Genomic DNA, 22,881 nt, shown 5'->3' on the forward strand with positions numbered 1-22,881 from the left:
TGACACTCCAGCCACGTCACACTGCTCCAGTGTGCTGCTGAGGTGTCACCCGCTGCACTCGGGTCCCAATCCAGGTGTGTGGTGGGTGCAGCAACGTGCTATCAGCACCTGCTGCCCACCTCTTTTGCAAATCTGCATTTGAACTGAACTTTGCCAGTTGTTGTATTGAGTGATTGGTGCGACTGTAGAAAAGCAGATTCTGTACATTTCGCCTTTAAACATGCCATGGAATAAGCGATCAGGTTGTGTGGTGGACATTTGGACTTTAGGAACTTGACTTGATGTTATTTTAGAAGAATTAAGTGAATGGAGGGCTTTGTTGGGCTGAATGGCCTCTTCTCGTCCAGATATTTCTAACGTTCTAATTCCAAAGCCTAATCATTTTGTTCTAAAATTTCACCAAAACTGGTATGCAACATATTCATACATAAAGGTGCTTGCAAAAGTTTAATTCTACTTTGTTGGATGATGTGAATCCCTGGGAAGCCTGCACAGCAACAGAGTCTAACTAAAGACCTCCATTCAGCGCTACTTCGTAGCCCCCTTACCCAAACAGAATAATCCTTCTTTTGTCTCGGTTTCCACCCACTCGGCCCAAGCGGCTCCCCGCTCACTCCGATAAGCAGAGTTCAGCAATCCAGATTGCTTTCAATTCACCAAAGCAGCTTGCAAAGTCCGTCCGTGAGATCTGTGGAAGCCTCATTAGGCTCAGCGCTCAGAACTGATCGACTCAGGCAGCACTCAAGAACTCATTTCTCCAGTTGCTCCTTTGCTTCTGCCATCTGCGGTTATTCAAAAATAAAATATTGCAGAAAGCTTTAGCCCTAAAAAAAAAAAAAAAAAAAACGAGGCCAGCAAATCCACACTGAGCACCTATAATCATAGCTTTAGCCTCCAGAGATAAATGTCTACTGACGGCGGCTGCTGCTGCTGCTGCTGGACTGCTCTCACAAATAGAAGAGGCCTGGCATGCGAGTCTCACGGATTCTGCAGTAGGAATTATCTGGCGCTTGGCATTAGAGAAATGAATGGCCAGAAGAGTTCCATTACAAAGAAATTAAAAGTGGGACGGTGGTTAGTGCAGCTGCTTTGCAGCTTTAGGGACTGGCGTTCAGTTCCAGGCCAAGTGTGTAGCTTCTGCTAGTGTCCGTGTTGATTTTCACTGAGCACTCTGGTTACCTTCCTCCAAGATCTGAAGATGTGTGGAGAGAGGACTTGATGAATAGTGCTGTGCAAGAACAAAGTGCTTTGTAATATTGTATTGTATTCCTATTGTATCTAACTCTGTGAAAATGTTTTATGTGAAACCCATTGCACGCCCAGCCTACCTGGGATGGAGTTTCTCTCTCTGAATTGCCTTTCCCATGATTTCTTTTATTTTTATTTTCCCTACAAGGTGTGGAAAGCAAATAGGAAACTTGAGAACTGAAAATTTAGGGTGCCAGCTGCAAATGTCCAGAAAAAAATTGAACAAAATTGGGCACATGGTGGTGCAACAGAAAACAGGCGCACCAAGTGCCTCTTTATCCTCAATGTGTCTGGGAGCTCATTCCTACAGGACTGAGACAGCACCTTTATAGTGTCCTGACCGGAAGGGGTGTGGTTTAATTGACTGGGGGTGTGGCTGGTGTGCACTCCTTGGGCGGCTTCTCTGAGTTATGGATGAGAAAAAGAGAGATGAACCATTCAGCTTTGGCACCCCCTTTTGTTCCAGAGGGTTATTGCATACCTTATTAGAGCCTGGAAGGTGACCCTCAGACACCCAATGTGTAACAAAGGTTTTTTTTTTTTGAGGGGGGTGGAGTTTTTTTTTTGACTTCTTAGGGAGTCAAGGCTTTTGTCACAAAGCATGGCCTGTTAAAGCCCATTAAGGCATTCCTTGTGTGATTTTGGGTTATACAAAAAATAAGTTGTTTCTGTTGTAGTTGTTCTAATAACATTTATTTTTATTTTATTTTTATTTTATGCTCATTTAATGACCATAAGAATGTTTTCATACCTAGTTGGTGCAGTTTATGGATTTCCCCCATAGTCTGCTTAATTTACGTAGATGTGAACCCTCCCGTCGCACTGTGGTGCAGACCAAAAGCGAGACCCTTTGGAAAGAGTGGTCTCCATGTTGTGCCAAGTGAACCCTGGAGCGGTATACATACAGTATGAAAGTGATCTAACCCAGGACACCAATCTAACTATAGTAAATAATGTAAATTACAGATGAAATTATTCATGTCACCACCACTCTGTACCTGTACTTTCCCGTTTCATCTTATTGAAGGAGTTGAAGCAGCTTAGCGTCACGCCAAAACGATGAGGCGTTTCACTAACGAGGAAGGAGAAACGATGAGACAATAGGACAGTGCAGCACATACCAAAGTGAGAGGTAACATCACTGTAATACAAAAGTGTGGTGATCAACACAGAGACCTGACAGACAGAAAAGTGGCACCTGACTAGAGCTCCGGGCTTTTCCTAGCGTTAATGTAACATGTAATCTTAACAAGGACAAGCTGTAAAACTCCAAGGACACGCTGAAACCCCAAAGGCACAGAGCCAACAGCATTGCTATATCTCACTACAACCTGTATAGTAATAATAATAATAATAGTAATAATAGAAATAATAATAGCAATTTTAATAGTATTAATAATAATGATAATAATAATAATAATAATAATAATAGAAATAATAATAGTAATAATAATAATAATAGGAATTATAATAATAATAATAATAATGATAGAAATAATAATAGCAATAGTAATAATAATAGTAATAATAGAAATAATAATAGTAATCTGCAGTGGGTTGGCACCCTGCCCAGGATTGGTTCCCTGCCTTGTGCCCTGTGTTGGCTGGGATTGGCTCCAGCAGACCCCCGTGACCCTGTGTTCGGATTCAGCGGGTTGGAAAATGGATGGATGGATGGGTGGATAGAAACTAGCCGACCCGCGGCGTAGCATACACCCCATAATTATTTATTGATGGGTGAACACTTCCTGAAAGACACAGTTGTCCAAATGGGGTGGGTTTGAGGATACGACTGTGAGTGAATAAAAAGATGGAACTCTGGAGAGAGCAACATACAATTGTCCGTGACTCAAAACTGGTTTTGGCAGATACAGGCATATCTTTTTGAAAGTGTGTCCCTGTGCCTTATTAATTGTCACTGCAAAGGCCAATCTAACAGGAAATTGTCTGCGTGTAAAAGTAAAAGGCAAATTTGAATCTGATGGGGTCAGGGAAATCCGGGGAATATGGACAGTTTGTGAGGTAGCAGCTGCGATTGTTTTACACTCCAGTACATTGCGGTGAATGCTGATAACAGTCAGTCCAGTGCCATTACAGAGACTTCTTGCTGGCATGAGGTTTCTGACAAGCATGACGACTGAACCAATTTTAATTTTGAGTTTATGCGGAGGCATGCCAGTGGGAGTAAGACTGCTAAGAAATTCTTCGGGGAATGAAGGATGTTCTCAGAAGTGAATGGTGACAGTAGTCAGCGTATTGTTGAGCAGACCGTATGACTATGCTTCCGTGACTAAGAACAACGGACAGCATGTCACCGAAGTTATCGCAATGTTGGCAAACAAAGATTACAGCCATGTTGCGAAGTTCGAGAGCAACAGTTTCGTCGATGACATTTTTCCAGAAATATCCGACTGATACAGGAATTTGTATAACCTTGAAAGAAGAGTTGTTTCCATGAAATACATATGAAGGAAAATGAACAGTCAACATGGCTCAGAGGTGCATGTGGACTGTAGCACAGAGCAAAGCGACTCAGGATGTGTTTCGTGAGGAGATGGGGGCGGGCACATGAGCGGGCAGTGTGCATGCCTCAAGAGGGAGGGTGGACGCAGGAGGAGGGTTACAGTTGGTGGGCGGGGCTCTGTCGTGCGTATCCCATGACGCGGGAGGAGGGTTACAGTTGGTGGGCGGGGCTCTGTCGTGCGTATCCCATGACGCGGGAGGAGGGTTAGAGTTGGCGGGCGGGGCTCTGTCTTGTGTGTGATGTACCCCATGGTCAGGCGACTTAGTCTTTTATATATATAGATAATAATAATAATAAAAATAGAAATAATAATAGCAATATTAATAATAATAATAATAATTAATTCTATTTATATAGCATGGTAAAAGTGCTTACAACAACATGATAATTCTACATGTACAGGTGGCCCATATTTATTTATATGATTGAAAAGATATTATTGTCAGGAAACTAACAATGTCATTATCAAGTAACATAATGAACAGGAACATTAAGAACCTTAAATGTTTTTTCATCCTCTGTTCTCCATGGCATGGTCTACCAAAACAAGCCTGAAGACAAAGAGCAGCGTTGTCACAGATCGGCTTGGCACATCTGTACTGGTATCCTCTGAAATTCTCCTCTGATAGCTGCACGTGGCTCAGCCACATCGTGGAGGCGATGTTGATACCCCTTGTCTTTTAGGTAGCCAGCACATCGTTACTCCCATTCTCAGGCTACACAGTGATTCCATTTTCAATACGTTTCACGCAGCAGTTTAAATGCTACAGCCTGTGAAACGTCATACACATAAATCTGGGCCACCGTATATCTTTTCTCATTACACAAAACCGTTTTTCATCACTAATGTGTAGCTTCCACCTGAATGATGCGATGGCAGCCATTTTTCGCCAGTACGCTCACCACACATGGTGTAGAGGTGAGAGATAGAGAGACATTTAGAGATAGGAGATGATTAGGGGACCAGAATGAGTAGGCCATGGTGGGCAGGGTATATACCCTACTCTTTATGAAGGATGCCTAGAGATCTTTTATGACCACATAGAGTCAGGACTTCGGTTTAAGTCTCATCCGAAGGATGACACCATTTTAACATTTCAGTGTCCCCTCATTGGGATCCATAGTCAGACCACAGGGTAAGCGCCCCCTGCTGGCCTCACTAACACCCCTTCTCAGCGGCAACTGGAAGCTTTCCCTAGATGGTCTCCCATCCAAGTTGCTGGCCAGGTCCATACATGATGGATGACCTCATCTGAAGTGCACATGGTGACCATCCAATTGATGGTGACTATATTGATCATTGTCATTATCATCAAAATATTTATCTTACGACACATCTTGCTGTTTCAAAACATCGTTAGCTTTATTCCTTTTTCATGACGACATAACTACGGAATGGCTACTTACCACACTAGTTCCTTATAAGCTGTTGCCACCAAAAAAAAAAAAGAAATTCTTTGGCTATCCACTAGATGGCAGCACTATAGTAGGTAACTGATGCTGTGTTCCCATTAGAAGCTTCATTGCTCAGTTCCGGTTTCTTGCTCATTTCAGATTTACTCGTGTTGATGGTTTATAATCATAAGTACAAGTGACCTGCTGTATCTAACTGTAATGTGAAGGCGTCTGTCCTCCGAGATGTTAGGCACGTGCACATTGATGTGTTAAAAATAATTTCAATACTTGTGGTATTAAAACTGACAAAATGGACGTGCTATTAGCTAGTTTATGCATCTCATTTGTCCTGGAGGATGGTAAACAGTTCATCAGCTATAAATGATTAGGCAGAGAAAGCGACCTAACATCTACTGTTTTCGCAGCTCTGCAACACCAAGAGATGTGAGGGTGTGAGAAAGGAGCCAGCAATGTTGGGACAGTGAGTGTTGTCAACAATACACTTTAGCTACAGACCTCCAGTGTGCCGCTCCGTTGAGGGGTTTATCGCCTTGCATTGTACGTCAGTGGTGATAGACGCTACACGCGGTTACACTAAGGTTACGATTAGGATTGTTGGGAGGTCATTGGACTCAAATAGTGATGACTGTCAAATAAACCATGTGACATAAACATGCAATCCTATTGGCGGTTCAGCAGAGTTCCTGAATGACGGTGCTGCATTTAGAGCCTTCTCGTTGTTACAGCTATAGCTCTCCTCCATTGTTGTTTAGCTGCGGTGCCGGTGCTGGCTGATGCTCATGCGTATAGGAATAAAAAACACACATTAATTACGAACTGGCCATTCTTGTTCACGTCACATGGCCCCGAATTGGATACTTAACTGATCTAGAGAACCACCAGACTCAAATCTAATTTGAAAAGATTGGTTTTCTGTATCCACATTTTCCCGAAAATATCAAATGCAGATGTGCAACATTAAGGCAAATCAAAAAATCAGATCTGAGTCACTTCAGCCTGGTAATGTGAACGTAGCCACTCTGCGTTGACAAAAAAGAAGTCTGATAAACACAAGGACATCCGAGCACTGAAACTGCAACCGTGAAGCTGCGCTGATGGGCACTAAGACCCACAAGTCAGGCTTCTCCACACAGGGATTCGATTTTGATCTCATCATTCAATATGTGGGCAACAGTTGGCACTGTCTGGATCTGATGCCCACGTTTCGCTGCATTTGCATATACGATGTTGGGGCACTGTTTTATCATTTGTCTGTCGTACAAAGCAGACCAGGAATTAACACATGTTTGTTCCACATCAGTGCACCAAACAGATATAATTAAGAGACACATTTCAATCACACGCTAATGGTAATTAAAGGTTTCATAATACAGTTGACAAATGGAGTTAGTCTTGAGTGAAATTATTGTCAGAATCAGTGAGACATCAGTTAAAATCTCAGATGAGTGCAGCAATGTGACTAGGCAAGAGATATTAAAAATGAACTCGGAAACTTTGATTGTTTTTGGAAAGCATTTTCTGCATTAATAGCTTAGCATAATTACTCTGCGGTTTCAAACAGTTTTTACATAAACGTGCATGCTGTTTCACTATCAATATTACATATGTCGACTGTAGGAAATGGAGCCTCCAGAAATTAAGTAGTAAAAACTCATTAAATTGTGCTTGTACTTCTTCTTCTTCTTCTTCTTCTTCTTCTTCTTCTTCTTCTTCTTCTTCTTCTTCTTCTTCTTCTATGTTGGGGTTGATGTGCTTAATCAAATTTCTCCAGATAGCTCAGTCCTGCACTTCCTTGCCAGTTGAGCCCTCTTCCTTCAGATCTTCTTTGACTTTATCCATCCACCTCCACTTTGGGCCTCCATTGCTGTTTCTTCCCCTGGACTTCCATTGCCATCAGTCTTTTGTCCACTGTCACACACGTGTGTATGGGAAGCAGCCAAAGGGATCAAAAGACGATAATTCCACAACAGACCAGGGGGCGGTACACTAAACCTCCCTCTTTTCTCTCTACACACCAGATACGGGAAATTCGGCCTGAATCCAAGGATGCCACTTACGGTTTTGATCCGATGACATCACTTCTTGTCCTGGCCCGAGGACATCACTTCCATTTTCAGTCCGACGACAGCTCTTCCTGTCCCAGCCACGAGAACGTAACTTGCGTTTTTGGTCTGATGACATCTCTTCCTGTCCCAGCCATGAGGACATAACTTCCATTTTCAGTCTGACGACATCACTTCCTGTCCCGGCCACAAGGACGTAACTTCCGGTTTCAGTCTGACGACATCACTTCTGGTTCTGGCCACGAGGATGTCACTTACGGTTTCAGTCCGACAACATCACTTCCGGTCCTGGGCCCGAGGACGTAACTTCCGGTTTCAGTCTGACGACATCACTTCTGGTTCTGGCCACGAGGATGTCACTTACGGTTTTAGTCCGACAACATCACTTCCGGTCCTGGGCCCGAGGACGTCAATTCCGGTTTGGGTCCAATAACATTACTTCCGGTCCCAGTCACGAAAATGTCACTTCCCCTGATCGACCTTAAAAACCCGCCATCTTCTCTACATTAGTCAGTTACAGTCATATGAGAAAGTTTGGGAACCCCTCTTAATTCTTTGGATTTTTGTTTCTCATGGGCTGAGCTTTCAATGTAGCAACTTCCTTTTAATATCTGACATGCCTTATGGAAACAGTAGGATTTCAGCAGTGACATTAAGTTTATTGGATTAACAGAAAATATGCAATATGCATCATAACCAAATTAGACAGGTGCAAAAATTTGGGCACCCCAACAGAGATATGACATCAATACTTAGTTGAGCCTCCTTTTGTAAATCTAACAGCCTCTAGACACTGTCCTCCTATAGCCTTTGAGGAGTGTCTGATTCTGGATGGAGGTATTTCTGACCATTCTTCACTCAAAATCTCTCCAGTTCAGTTCAATTTGATGGACAGCCTGCTTCAAATCATCCCATAGATTTTTGATGATATTCAAGTCAGAGGACTGTGACGGCCATTCCAGAACATTGTACTTCTCCCTCTGCATGAATGCCTTTGTAGATTTCAAACCGTGTTTTGGGTCATTGTCTTGTTGGAATTTCCAACCCCTGCGTAACATAACTTTGTGACTGATGCTTGAACATTATCCTGAAAAATTTGTTGATATTGGGTTGAATTCATGCGACCCTCGACTTTAACAAGGGCCCCAGTCCCTGAACTAGCCACACAGCCCCACAGCATGATGGAACCTCCACCAAATTTGACAGCAGGTAGCAGGTGTTTTTCTTGGAATGTGGTGTTCTTCTTCTGCCATGCAAAGCGCTTTTTGTTATGACCAAATAACTCAATTTCTGTCTCATCACTCCAAAGCACTTTGTTCCAAAATGAATCTTGTCTAAATGAGCATTTGCATACAACAAGCGACCCTGTTTGTGGCGTGAGTGCAGAAAGGGCTTCTTTCTCATCACCCTGCCATACAGATGTTCTTTCTGCAAATTGCGCTGAATTGTAGAACGATGTACAGATACACCATCTGCAGCAAGATGTTCTTGCAGGTCTTTGGAGGTGATCTGTGGTTTGTCTGTAACCATTCTCACAATCCTGCACATATGCCTCTCCTGTATTTTTCTTGGCCTGCCAGACCTGCTGGGTTTAACAGCAACTGTGCCTGTGGCTTTCCATTTCCTGATTCCATTCCTTACAGTTGAAACTGACAGTTTAAACCTCTGAGATAGCTTTTTGTAGCCTTCCCCTAAACCAGGAGACACAACAATCTTTGTTCTCAGATCTTTTGAGAGTTGCTTTAAGGATCCCATGCTGTCACTCTTCAGAGGAGAGTCAAAAGGAAGGAAGCACAACTTGTAATTGACCACCTTAAATACCTTTATATCTCATGATGGACACACCTGTCTATGAAGGCTTAGCGAGCTCATCACACCAATTTGGTGTTGTAGGTAATCAGCATTGAGCAGTGACAGGCATTCAAATCAGCAAAATGACAAGGGGACCCACATTTGTGCACAGCCAGTTTTTCACATTTGATTTAATTTCATACAACTAAATACTGCGTCACTAACAATCTTTGTTCGGAAAACACCGCAGTACTCAGATGTTCCTAGGAAATGAAAGACAGACCACTGTTATCTTTTTTGTTGAAAGTAGAGACAATTATTATGCAGGCTGAGAGGGGTTCCCAAACTTTTTCATATGACTGTATATATTGGACTCAGACTTGTACACATTTGTACTAAACCTCAAACTTTTTCAGCCATGGACAGTGCATGGGTGGCTACACCAAACCTTCATTGTGTGTGGTCGGCTGTTTATTTCACACCACATATTATTTTTCTCTGCCCATTACATGTCCATACCACTCCATCCTATTTTCCTTTATTTTCTTAGATATCTCTCTCCCATTTTTCTTGTACCTCTGATGGTCTCATTTCTTACTTTGTCTCTGTAACTTCTCAAAATTTGTATTTCTGCCATATCTAAGTTCTTCTCCTGCACTATCTTTACTGCCCAGATCTCAGCTCCATACATCATTGCAGGTCTTACCAGTGTCTTAAAAAGCTTAACTTTAACCCTGGCCTTGATTCTTCAGTCACACAATACTGTGCTTGAATCTAACTCTTCATCTTGGGGTACCATTTCTTCTTCTTCTTCTTCAACTTCTATGTGAGGTCGAGGTGCTTGATCAGCCTCAGTCCTGCTCCCCCTCGCTAGACAAGCCTTCAGATCTTCTTTGACTTTATCCATCCATCTCTGCTTTGGCCTCCCTCGCTTTGTGCTCTCCTGAACTTCCACTCCCATCACTCTTCTCCTCACATATTCCTTGTCCCTACTCTTCACATGTCCACACCACTTCCTGTACTTTCTTAGTTGTCTCTCCCACTTTAATTGTTCCTCTAATTGTCTCATTTCTTTTTTGTAACTCCACACATCCACCTCCACATTCTCATTTCTGTCACCTCCACCTTCTTCTCCTTGCACTCCCTTTACTGCCCAGGTCTCAGCTCCCTACATCATTGCTGGTCTTACCACTATCTTAATAACACAAACACAATACTCCTGATCCCTTCTTCTAATTATGCTGTCCTCACTGCACTCTGTAGGTCATCTTTGTATCTTGGGAGTGCCGAAGGTCACAGTCAGATGAGGCAGAGGACGACATTATCTGCATAAAGCAACAATGCTACAACCTCCCCCAGTTGGACACCCTCACATCCTTAGCTATGCCTTGATAGCCTGTCCATCTTCTTCATCTTCTTTTTTCTCTTCATCTTTTCCCACTTCTATGTGGGGTCGATGTGCTTGGGGTCACTTTGATTCACCTGGCTGAGACCGAGCAGCTTCTTTTATCGATGATCTGTGCTAGGGTATAGCCCATTGGAAGCACTTCCAGGTCAAAAAGAAGTGCCTGAAAGTAGGGACTATGAATCCTAGCAGCTCCCCCTGGTGGCCCCAATGGAACCCAACAGGGCTGCCTCACGAGACTACAGATCCCAGCATGCCCTGCAGATGTCTGCGTGTCAGAGAAACTGCCATCTGGTGTTTTGGGGAAGAAAATATTAATTTCCCCAAGACCTTCTACTGCACTGGCCTCCAGGGCAGGTAAGAATCCTTGTTCAATCCTGGCCAGGATGTCAGTCCTCGTGTGCTGTCCATTACACCGTTCAGTCTAATTCTACCCACACCTGAGGCCACGTGATTTAGGTAGTGATTGAAAGAGCTCAATCACAGACAGAAGCAGTGGAAATGAGCTCAATTTGCAGGGTGTCTGGACTCTGCCTTAGATATTGGGTGAGGAGCGCAGACATTCGGGAGATGCTGCTCCAGCAACATCAGAATGAACCAGCTGTGGTGGTTCAGGGATCAGATTAGGATGCCTTCTGGATGCCTCCATGCTGAGGTGTTTCAAGCATGTCCAGTCAGGAGAAGACCTGGTGGGAGACTGGCAACTTGCTGGAGAGATTTTACCTCCTAGCTGGCCTTTGAACATCTTGGTATCTCCCCAGGGAAGCTGGAGGAGGTGGCAGGGTAAAAGGACATCTGGGCTTAAACTGCTACCTTCATGTCCTGGACAGGATAAGAGATAGAAGATGGATGGATGGATGGATGGATGGATGGATGGATGGATGGATGGATGGATGGTTAATTGGATGGATGGATGGTTAATTGGAAGGATGGACTTAGACCGCTGCCTCCATGTCCTGGACTCAATAAGAGGTAGAAAATTGATGGATGGATGGATGGATGATTGCATGGTTAATTGGATGGATGGGCTTAGACTGCTGCCTCCATGTCCTGGGCAGGATAAGAAGCAGAAAACAGATGGATGGATGATTGCATGGTTAATTGGATGGATGGGCTTAGACTGCTGCCTCCATGTCCTGGACAGGATAAGAGGTAGAAAATGGACAGATGGTTGATTGAATGGATGGAAGGATGGATGGATGGATGGTTGATTGGATGGATGGGATTAGACTGCTGCCTCCATGTCCTAGACAGGATAAGAGGTAGAAAATGGACAGATGGTTGATTGAATGGATGGATGGATGGATGGATGGATGGATGGATGGATGGATGGATGGATGGATGGATGGATGGATGGATGGATGGATTATATTATTGAAAAAGGGAAGCCCCATAGATAGTGATGTGCAGACCACACCACTACCTTTTTCATTAACATAATCCTTCACAATGTCTTTGTGATTTTAAAATATTGGAAGTTGTGCTTGGGTTTAGCCCAGTCATGTTGCAAACTAACTTTTTCAGTTCAGCTGCTCTCATTAAGTCTTCAGTAGTGGAGCTGAGCCTGGTGCCCCTTGGTCTACGGTGCTGGCTTTATACGTCTAAGTATGCTATCCATCAGCTTGCAGGGGTGTCTTTCTCAAGTTACTGGGGTTAGCAGAGTGCGCTGCTGTCAAAAATTATTTCCAGAGACTGCTGCAGGTTTATGAATTCATTTACATTTTTCATAGGGGACTAGAAATGTGGCCCACCAAATGAGAGCTTGCAGCCAAAGCATCCTTGTTCATAACAAACTCAATCTTCTGCTGCCAGGTGCCCTCATGAAATGTGCTTGTATGACAGAAGCGCGCCTCCACTCTAATCTTTGATGGAATGAGCACCAGAAACGCTTACAAATGCTATGAAAACACACACACACACACACACACACACACACATACATACATATATATATATATATATATACATATATATACTAGCTGTCCCCCATGGCTCTGCCCACATAGTAGTGAAACAGGACAAATTACTTTAAAAATCAATTCAAAAAAATGTAATTCTGGCCAAGTAGCAGGTAGGTACGCTCCAATGTCAAACGTTGGCACTGTATCTGATCATGTTCAGCTCTGACCAGAGAGCGTCCCCCACATGGAGAGAAGACCACATGGCCGTGATATCTCTGGCAATCAGCAGCTACCCTCTAAAACACACTTAGCTGTGATTTCCCTCTCAAAAATGTCAAACGTTACTCCTTACCAATCTCTAAGTGATAATGTCTGCTGAACAAACAGGTATCGCTAGCTAAGCGGAAGCAAGGTACACTCCAACACGTGGTGAGAGGTAGAGCGACTCTAACGGAGGCTGGCGCGTGAGTGACGAGGGCCCTGCCTACCCTCCCCTCGAACTGCAGCCTCTTTCTCAGATTCGCGCCACTAAATCTTTACGGCAAGCAAACTATGACACTTAGCACAATAAGAGAAGTCACAAATTCAACCAGAATGTTCAATCAAATAATAGAAAAAAAACAGATCTAAATCCGCTAAGTAGTTCTCTCGTGAAAAGCAGACAGACAGACAGACATTTGATTTTATATATATATATATATATAGATATAGATATAGATATAGATATATATAGATATCTATATACAGATATATATACAGTTTATGTACAGTATATATATACATATATAAAATAAACACATGCACACACACACACCCATATATATATATATATTTGTGTGTGTGTTTAATCATAAGTTGAAATCCAAAACTCTGCCGGAAAAACTTTGTTGGAAAAGATGTAAATTTTTAATGGAAGTTTGCAGTGTTCTGCTCTGTGTTAAATTCTTTATGTGTGCTTTTATTATTAATATCATTATTAGCTTTAGCTGTTATAATATGATCATTATTTTAGGAGGACTGAGGGGGAAGGAAGTGTAGTGTGATTATTATTATTACAGTAATAGAAACACAAGGAGGAGGATAAAGAGTAGGAGTAGTTAGATTATTGTTAGAAATTAAAAGAACAAGAGGAAGAGGAGGACTTTTATTAGGAGAAGTAATGTTAGTTGTGGCAGAGGAGGGGGAGGTTAGATTATTATTAGAAATAAAAGGAAGAAGAGAAAGGGGGGGGTCTGACATCCACATGTCAGGCTCCATCACGGCTGTGTCTTGTCACCACTCCTATTTGTGTTTTTCACAGACAGGATATCATGACAAAAAAGACATGGCGGGAGGGAGGGAGGGAGGAAGGTGGAGAAATGTATAGGTGGACACACAAGAGCCAAGACGCAGGCTTTGGAGGAGGCGTTACTGAATCTGGAGACTGAAGAGGGAGAGAGAATGGCTTTTAAAATAGTGAAGACTGGGAACACGGCTGGGAAGGACTTTAGTCAGATAAAGAAAAAGAAAGATGACCAAGGTGTGGTCTCACAAAGAAAATGAGATGAGATAAGATGAGGAAGAGGCGGTGGAGGAAGATGAGGACTGTTGATTAATTTCACTAGTAGTAGCAGAGCGTCTGTTTCATTGGTTATAAGAAGGGATTTGATGCAGTGCCGCACAGACGACTCTGGATCTCAATGTCAGAGATGCGTTTCCCTGCACATATTATGATGCCATTAAAGATGCAGGCATGAGGTCAGGCTGGAGTAGAATTTGCTTCACAAGTGACTCCTGGTTACAAATCCACCAGTATTTACAGACATTTTCACTCCGTCCTTGGCTCAATGCAAAGTCCCGTTTAACTGAATCCAGAATCATCTCTGTGTCTAAGAATGAAAACATTTCCTGTCTAAACAATAACAGGCCAGTGGTGCTGACCTCTGAGGTAATGAAGATGCCCACCTTACTAATAACTCAAGAGCAGCTACACTGGATTCACAAAGTATGGAGACCGGGTCACTTTCTGTACTCTTTATTGTATTGGAGATTTCATTTGAATGGATACTTTTGCCATTTTTGCCCATCAATCTACACTTGTATTTCGAAGCAAAGCGACGTGTTACACGCAATCTCGACATTTTAAGACATAGCATCAAGGACATTGGAAATTGTGACTTCATTGACCACACTCCCCTCATGGGGAACCGGGAGCAGCATCCTAACAACTGGACTCAAAAAAATGTCAGCGTCGTACAGTGGATTCAGGAAGTATTCAGGCCCATTCACCTTCTACACAGTTTATTGTGTTGTTGATTTAATTTTAAATGGATACATTTGCCATTTTTATCTATCAATCTACACCCAATAACCCATAATGACAAAGTGAAAACATGTTTCCAGAAAGGTTTGCAAATGTATTCAAAATCTAAACTGGAATTTCTCATTTCCATCAATATTCAGGACCTTGGTTGTGGTACTCCTAAATGAGGTCAGGCATATTCTGTTTGCTCTGATATCCCTTGAGATGTTTCTAGAACTTGATTGGAGCTTATCTGTGGCAAATTAAATTGACCAGACATCATTTAGAAAGGCACACATGTACCCGTGTATACAAGATCTCACAATTCACACTGCATGTCAGGACAAACTCCTAACTTTGAAGTCTAAGGAACCCCCCTGTAGATCTCCACGATCAAACTGAGGGGAGACATAAATCAGGACAAAGTGATGCAACCATTTCCAAAGCTTTGGATGTACTCATTGAGATATTTCTAGAACTTGATTGGAGTCCACCTGTAGCAAACTGAATTGCACCCATGTAATAGAAGGTCTATCAATTCACACTGTATGTCAGGACAAAAACCAAACTTTGAAGTCTAAGGAACCCCCTGTAGATCTCCATGATCCAAACTGAGAGGAGACATAAATCAGGACAAAGTGATACAACCATTTCCAAAGCTTTAGGTGTTCTCATTGAGATGTTTCTAGAACGTGATTGGAGTCCACCTGTAGCAAACTGAATTAAACACGTGTAATAGAAGGTCTAACAATTCACACTGCATGTTATGACTTAAAACCATGAAGTCCCAGATACACTCAGTAGACCTCCACAATCAAATTATGGTAAGGTATAGATCAGGGCAAGGGGATATTACCATTTCTAAAACGTTTAAGTGTTCCCAGGAACACAGGGGTCTCAATCGTTTTGAAACGGATGACATTTTGAGCCAACAGGACTGTCCTTAGAGCAGTATGGACATCTTAAACTGGTGTTCAATTTTAGCACGATTGTAATTTCAATTTACAGATGATGCTCAGAGTCGGCTCAAATTTCATTTTCATTGCCCGTCGTTTCATGTGCAGCATGACAGGGGTTGCAATGCCCAATTGCATGTCACGATTCGGATGTCACACGATCGGAAAAATTTCTGTCATATCAAAAATTTCTGTCGGCTGTCTTATAGTGTGAGTAGTCTCACAATACAATTTTCTGATGTCACCATCAAATTTCCAGAAATTCATAGTTCAGCTGAGAGTGAAGCATCTTGGATGAAGATGAGCAAGTCCAAGTCTGTGATGATGTTCCTCAGTTAGAAAAGATTGGAGTGTCCTCTCCAGGTTGTGGATGTGGTGCTGCCTCAGGTGGATGAGTTTAAGGGACTTGTTCATGAGTGAGGGAAGAAAGGAGTGGGAGATCAACAGGCAGTGTCCACAGTTCTGCCGATGTTAGTTAGTTTAGAGAATCCGAGCATCTTGAGGTCTTGTTCACAAGTGAGAGAAGAACAGAGCTAAAAATTAACAGCTGGATCAGAGCAAGGACATTGCACCGCTCAATTGTGGAAAAGAGAGAGTTGACCCAAAAGGCAAAGCTCTTGATTTACAGGTCGATCTACGTTTCTACTTTCACCTAGGGCCACAAGGTTTGATTGGTGACTAAAAGAACCAGATTGTGGATACAAGCAGGAGAAATTAGTTTCCTTTGCTGGTTGTCTGGCCCTTAGAGATTCGGTGAGATGCATAGACATTCAGGAGAAGCTCAAAGTAGAGCCATTGCTCCTCTGCAGTTGGTTGAGCTGGTTCAAGCAGCTTATTATGCTGCCTCCTGGATGCTTCTCTGCTGAGTTGTTTCAAACATATCCAACCAGGAGTAGACCTTGGGGTAGACCCAGGACACACTCCCAGCTGGACTAGGAACACCTCGGTATTTACACAGAGGAGTGGGTGTAGGTGGTGAGGAAAAGGGACATCTGGGCATCTTTGCTTAGATTGCTTATGGATGGATGGATGGATAGATGGATGGATGGATGGATGGATGGATGGATGGATGGATGGATGGATGGATGGATGGGTTGCAATGAATCGTTCCATTAAATGTATACTGACATTGTGACAAACAGTAAGTGCATTAAGCCAGTGTGCAAGTGGAAGACTCAGAACTATCCCTACAGTATCTTCAGTGTAAAATACCCTCACCAGCCACTTTATTAGGTACACCTGTTCAACTGCTTCTTAACGCAAATATCTAATCAGCCAATCACATGGCAGCAACTCAATGCATTACGGCCTGTAGACATTGTCAAGATAACTTGCTGAAGTTCAAGCTGAGTATTGAAATGGGAAAGAAAGGGAATTGAAGTGACTTTGAATGTGGTGTGGCTGTTAGTGCCAGACCGGCTGTTGCGAGTATTTCAGAAACTGTTGATCTACTGGGATTTTCAAGCACAACCATCTCTAGGGTTTATAGAGAATTGTCTGAAAAAGGGAAAACACTAAGTGAGCGGCAGTTCTATGGGTGAAAATGCCGTGTTGATGCTAGAGGTCAGAGGACAATGGCCAGACTGGTTTGAGCTTACAGAAAGGTAACAGTAACTCAAATAAGCAGTTGTTACAACCGAGGTATGAAGAAGAGCATCTCTGAAAACACAACATGTCAAACCTTGAAACAGGTGGGCTACAGTAGCAGGAGACCACAACTGGTGCCACTCCTGTCAGCTAAGAACAGGCAACTGAGGCTACAATTCACACGGGGTCACACGTTGGAAAAACATTGCCTGGTCTGATGAGTCTCAATTTCTGCTGTGACATTCAGATGTTAGGGTCAGAATACTGTTGTCAACAACATGAAAGCAGGGATCCATCCTGCCTTGTATCAATGGTTCAGGCTACTAGTGGTGGTGTAATGGAGTCGGGGATATTTTCTTGGCATACTTTGGGTGTTTTTCCCAGTTGATTCTGGGGTTTTTCAGGGATGTGTTCTGCTCCTACTCTGTTCATTGCCTGCATGGACTGGGTGTTGATCACAGTTGTGGGGTCCAGCAACTGTGGGGCATCTGTTGGTGAAGAGAGGTTCACTGATCTTGACTTTGCTGATGATACTGTGATCTTTGTGGATTCAATGGAGACTCTGATCCGGGCTCTCGAGAGACTGAGTGAAGAGTCTGAATGTCTGAACTTGCGATAAAAACCAAGATCCAGGTCTTTAATGACCTCTTGGGCACAGCCATCAGCAGTGTGTCTGTCTGCGGAGAGAGTGTCAACCTCATCGAGAGGATTACTTACCTCAGCAGTTACATTCAGGTCTGTGGGGACTCTTCTTATGAAGTCAGTAGACGGATTGCGTGAGTATGGGGAGTTATGAGGTCGCTGGCGCTCCCGATATCTCTGCTAAAGGACGAAGGTCTGTCTTTAGAGTTTTGCTATATGGTTGTGAGACCTGGACGCTATCCAGTGACCTGAGACGAAGACTGGACTCCTTTGGTACTGTGTCTCTTCGGAGAATCCTTGGATACCACTGGTTTCACTTTGTGTCGAGTGACCAGTTGCTCATGGAGTCCCAAATGAGGCACATTCCCTGCATTGTGAGGGAGTGTCAGTTACAGTACTACAGCCATGTGGCACAATTCCCCGAGGGTGATCTGGCTCATAGGATCGTCATTGTTGAGGACCCGAGTGGCTGGACCCAGGCCAAGGGGACGCCCACGTAACTCCTGGCTGCAGCAGATAGAGGGTAATTTCCGGAGGATGGGACTGGACCGCGTGTCTGCCTGGGGGACTGCCAACCAAGATCCTGAGCTGTTTCACTGTGTAGTGAGTGTGGCAACGCACTGTACCAGTGCATGCTCCCCGACCTGACCTGACGTGACACTTTGGACACCTTAGTACTAATTGAGCATCAATTAAATGTCTCAGCCTGCCTGGGTCTTGTTGCTGACCATGTCCATCCCTTTATGACTGCAGTGTCCCTATCTTCTGATGGCTACTTCCAGCAGAATAACGCACCATGTCACAAGTCTCAGATCATCTCAAACTGGTTTGTTGAACAAGACAATGAGTTCACTGAACTCAAATGTCCTCCACAGTCACCAGATCTCAATCCAATAGAGCATCATTGGGATGTGGTGAAGCGGGAGATTGGCATCATGGATGTGCAGCTGACAAATCTGCAGCAACTTTGTGATGCTATCATGTCAATTTGGACCAAAATCCCCAAGGAATGTTTCCAGCACCTTGTTGAACCTGTGCCATGAAGAATTACGGCAGTTCTGATGGCAAAAGGGGGTCCAACTGGGTACTGGCAAGGTGTATGTAATAAAGTGGCTAGTGAGTGTATTCACACTCATTAATGGATTAACTTATTGATGTTTACTTGCCCAAAAGACTCAGACTAGCTCCTAAATGTTCGTATTGATTGACCAGTTCCTCTAAATGCTTTTTGGAGTGCTAACTGGTTTCTTGTGTTATCTATAATAGTGAAATTTGCCTGTAGGCATAATAAAATCCCTCAGCATCTAGGTAGACATGAAGACGCTAGTGTAGACCATGAATAGCAGAAGAGACCTCAGCCCAGTCGTTAATGACATATCACAATCGTGTCGCCTTCCTCGGAGCAGAGTGCCTAGAAATATTGTGCAGCATTGCAGTGGAATTGCCGGAAGCCAAAGATGTGAGACTTGAAAGACGAGAGATGATCCCAGACAGCCGCATGCATAATGGAGGAGACTGCACACTAGCCGAGCTCCATTTCATGTCGGATGGCTCCTGGCTCTAAAGCTCTGTTTAAGTGTGTGAGTCGAGTCAAATGGATTTGGGGTTGCAAGAGCACTTTTCTCCTCTCTTTCCTTTCTTTTAAAATTTATGATATACATAAACACTGAGGAAATCAAATAACCAAATTCTCTTCTTCCTGTTTTTCCAGCTGTGAGATGGTACAAAATAAAATTTGTAACGCAGGGGTGTGTCATTCCAATGGCCACTCTAGGGGAAAAGGGGAAGGGGAAAGTTATTGGTTATAGATATGAGGCATGGAATGAACATCTGACATCTGCTTTCCTCTCCTTACCAGTCTCCGCTTCTCCATGATCCAGTTCCTTGACCGCAAAATTCCCTTTCTTGTTTCCTAGGTCACAGATGGCGGCACAATCAAACAAAAAATATTTACATATGATGCCATGTTCAACACCAACTACTCTCACATGGAAGATTATCGGAGGCGGGAGGACCTCGTGTATCAATCAACAGTTCGGTAAGTGAAAGACTTTTTGCTTTCCCCTTTTAATTTGTATTTTTCTCCCTTATTTTACAAAATAATCCACCACACTCAAATACAAAAGTAACCAAACACATGAATAGATAGTGTGGCTGGTTGCAGGAATGACAGGTTGCTACACAAATGAAAAGTTGGACATCATATTTAATGACTGCAGTCCAAACAAAAAATCACACCTCTTAGCTTCAGTATAAATAGCCTCTCGGATAAAACAACAAAAATATTTGGCTCTTATTTTGCCATGGGATAAGGGGTCTGTCACTGGAGCTCCGTCTGGCGGGTCACTCTAAGTGCAAAAGCAGCTGGGCTTCATATATCTCACAAACTGGAAGGGGAGGGGCTAAGTGGCCTCACTGGGCGGTTACGAAGAGAGAAGGAGAAGAGAATTTTAGCAACAGCGCCACCTCTTGCCCCGGCAGGTTATTACAAACCTCAATCAAACTTGTGAGGAGGTCCTCCAGCTCGCTTGCGTGTTACTTAAAAAGTACACCAAATATCATAAAAGACAAAAAAGAAATAAACATCTCTTGTGGGATATGGCCGGCCGTTCATCCCGGCCAATACCCCCACGCTGCCAGGTGGAGCCCTTCTTGCAACATGGAGGTGCCCCGAGTTCCAGCAGGGCATCATGGACAGTGGAGTTTTACATCACAGGCCCTGCTGGATACCATGGGGGCCTCCAGGGGACGCTGCAGGGAGGAGCGGGGATTGCTACTTTCCCTATAACCCGGAAGTACAAGGGCAATCCCAAAAGTAAGGTCTGCAAGTATTTTAAAAATCAGAAAACTGAAATCTCTCATTCATAGGAGTATTGAGACCCTTCATTCAATACTTTGTAGGAGCCCCTTTGGCAGCAGTTCCAGCTGTGATACTTCTTGGTAAGTCTCTATAAGCGTTGCACATCTGGATTTGGGCAGTTTATCCCATTCTTGCTGTCAGAAGCTCCATTAGACTGAATGGGTAAGCTGCTGTCTCTTTAGGTCTCTCCACAGTCTGCGCCATGCAAGAAATATATGGACACAGTGACCAACCATGAAAACAGGGGAAGGCATTATTTGGGCATAGTCCAAAAGTAACATGGAAGGCCCTGCTGGCAGTTGCCCATATCTGACAAGAATTCTATGAATATGTACAGTCGTGGCCAAAAGTTTTGAGAATGACCCAAGTATTGGTTTTCACAAAGTTTGCTGCTTCAGTGTTTTTAGATCTTTTTGTCAGATGTTTCTATGGTGTACTGAAGTAGAATTATAAGCATTTCATTAGTTTCAAAAGGTTTTATTGACAATTACATGACGTTTATGCATATGAGTCGATACTTGCAGTGTTAGTTCTTCTTTCTTTTTCAAGACCTCTGCAATTTGCCCTGGCATGCTGTCTGTCAATCAACTTCTGGGTCCAAGCCTGACTGATGGCAGCTGCCCATTCTTGCATCATCAATGCTTGGAGTTTGTCAGAATTGGTGGGTTTTTGTTTGTCTGCCTGCCTCTTGAGGATTGACCACAAGTTCTCATTGGGATTAAAGGTCTGGGGAGTTTCCTGGCCTTGGACCCTAAATTTCGATGTTTTGTTCCCAGAGCCACTTAGTTATCACTTTTGCCTTCTGGCCTGGTGCTCCATCATGCTGGAAAAGGCCTTGTTAGTCATCAGACTGTTCTTGGATGGTTGGGTGAAGTTGCTCTCAGAGGATGTTTTGGTTCCATTCTTTATTCATGGCTGTGTTCTTAGATAAAATTGTGAGTGAGCCCACTGCCTTGGCTGAAAATCAGCCCCACGTGACATGCACGGTCTCAGGATGCTTTACTGTTGGCATGACTGATGTCAGTGCTCACTATTTCTTCTCTGGATGCCCCAAACAATCAGAAAGGGGATTCATCAGAGAAAATGACTTGACCCCAGCAGTTCTCAGCAGTCTAATCCCTGTACCTTTTGCAGAATATCAGTCTGTCCCTGAGGTTTTTCTTGGCTTCTTTGCTGCCCTTCTTGACACCCACCAGGCCATCCTCCAAAAGTCTTTGCTTCACTCACATCTGCCTGCTGCCATTCCTGAGCACACTCTGAACTGGTGGTGCCCCCCGATAACGAGCCAAGAATAAAAGAATGGGACCAAAACATCCTCCGAAAACAACTTTTCCAACCATCCAAGAACAGTTTGGTGACCAATGTGATGGAGCACCAGGCCATAAGGCAAAAGTGAGAACTAAGTGGCTTGAGGAACAAAACATAGAAATTGTGGGTCTAAGGCCAGGAAACTCCCCAGACCTTTAATCCCATTGAGAACTTGTGGTCAATCCTAAAGAGGCGGGCGGACAAACAAAAACCCACCAATTCTGACAAACTCCAAGCAATGATGATGCAAGAATGGGCAGCTGCCATCAGTCAGGATTGGGCCCAGAAGTTGATTGACAGACACCATACCAGGGTGAATTGCAGAGTTCTTGAAAAAGAAAGAAGGGCCAACACTGCAGATATGGACTCTTTGCATAAACTAAATGCAATTGTCAATAAAAGCCTTTGAAACTTATGAAATGCTTGTAATTCTACTTCAGTACACCATAGAAACATCTGACAAAAAGATCGAAAAACAATGAAGCAGCAAACTTCCATCCATCCATCCATCCATCCATCCATCCATCCATCCTCTTCCACTTATCCAAGGTCAGGTCGCGGGGGCAGCAGGTTGAGCAGAGATGCCCAGACTTACCTCTCCCCGGCCACTTCTTCTAGCTCTTCCGGGAGAATCCCAAGGCGTTCCCAGGCCAGCCGAGAGACATAGTCCCTCCAGCGTGTCCTGGGTCTTCCCCGGGGCCTCCTCCCGGTTAGACGTGCCCGGAACACCTCACCAGGGAGGCGTCCAGGAGGCATCCTGATCAGATGCCCGAGCCACCTCATCTGACTCCTCTCGATGCGGAGGAGCAGCGGCTCTACTCTGAGCCCCTCCCGGATGACTTAGCTTCTCACCCTATCTTTAAGGGAGAGCCCAGACACCCTGCGGAGGAAACTCATTT

The 22,881-nt window shown here is 43.7% G+C and overlaps 1 protein-coding gene across 1 annotated transcript in view; it reads left to right on the plus strand.

Annotated features, from left to right (window-relative positions):
• igsf21a (immunoglobin superfamily, member 21a) overlaps positions 1-22,881 on the plus strand; it is an 897,495-nt gene that overhangs the window by 555,620 nt on the left and 318,994 nt on the right. Inside the window, exon 3 of the mRNA XM_051930758.1 lies at positions 19,731-19,852. Within this exon, the coding sequence (XP_051786718.1) occupies positions 19,731-19,852 (122 nt within the window). The remainder of the gene's footprint in view (positions 1-19,730; positions 19,853-22,881) is intronic.

The sequence above is a fragment of the Erpetoichthys calabaricus genome, chromosome 8 (assembly GCF_900747795.2).
Source record: "Erpetoichthys calabaricus chromosome 8, fErpCal1.3, whole genome shotgun sequence".
NCBI classification, from domain to species: Eukaryota; Metazoa; Chordata; class Cladistia; order Polypteriformes; family Polypteridae; genus Erpetoichthys; species Erpetoichthys calabaricus.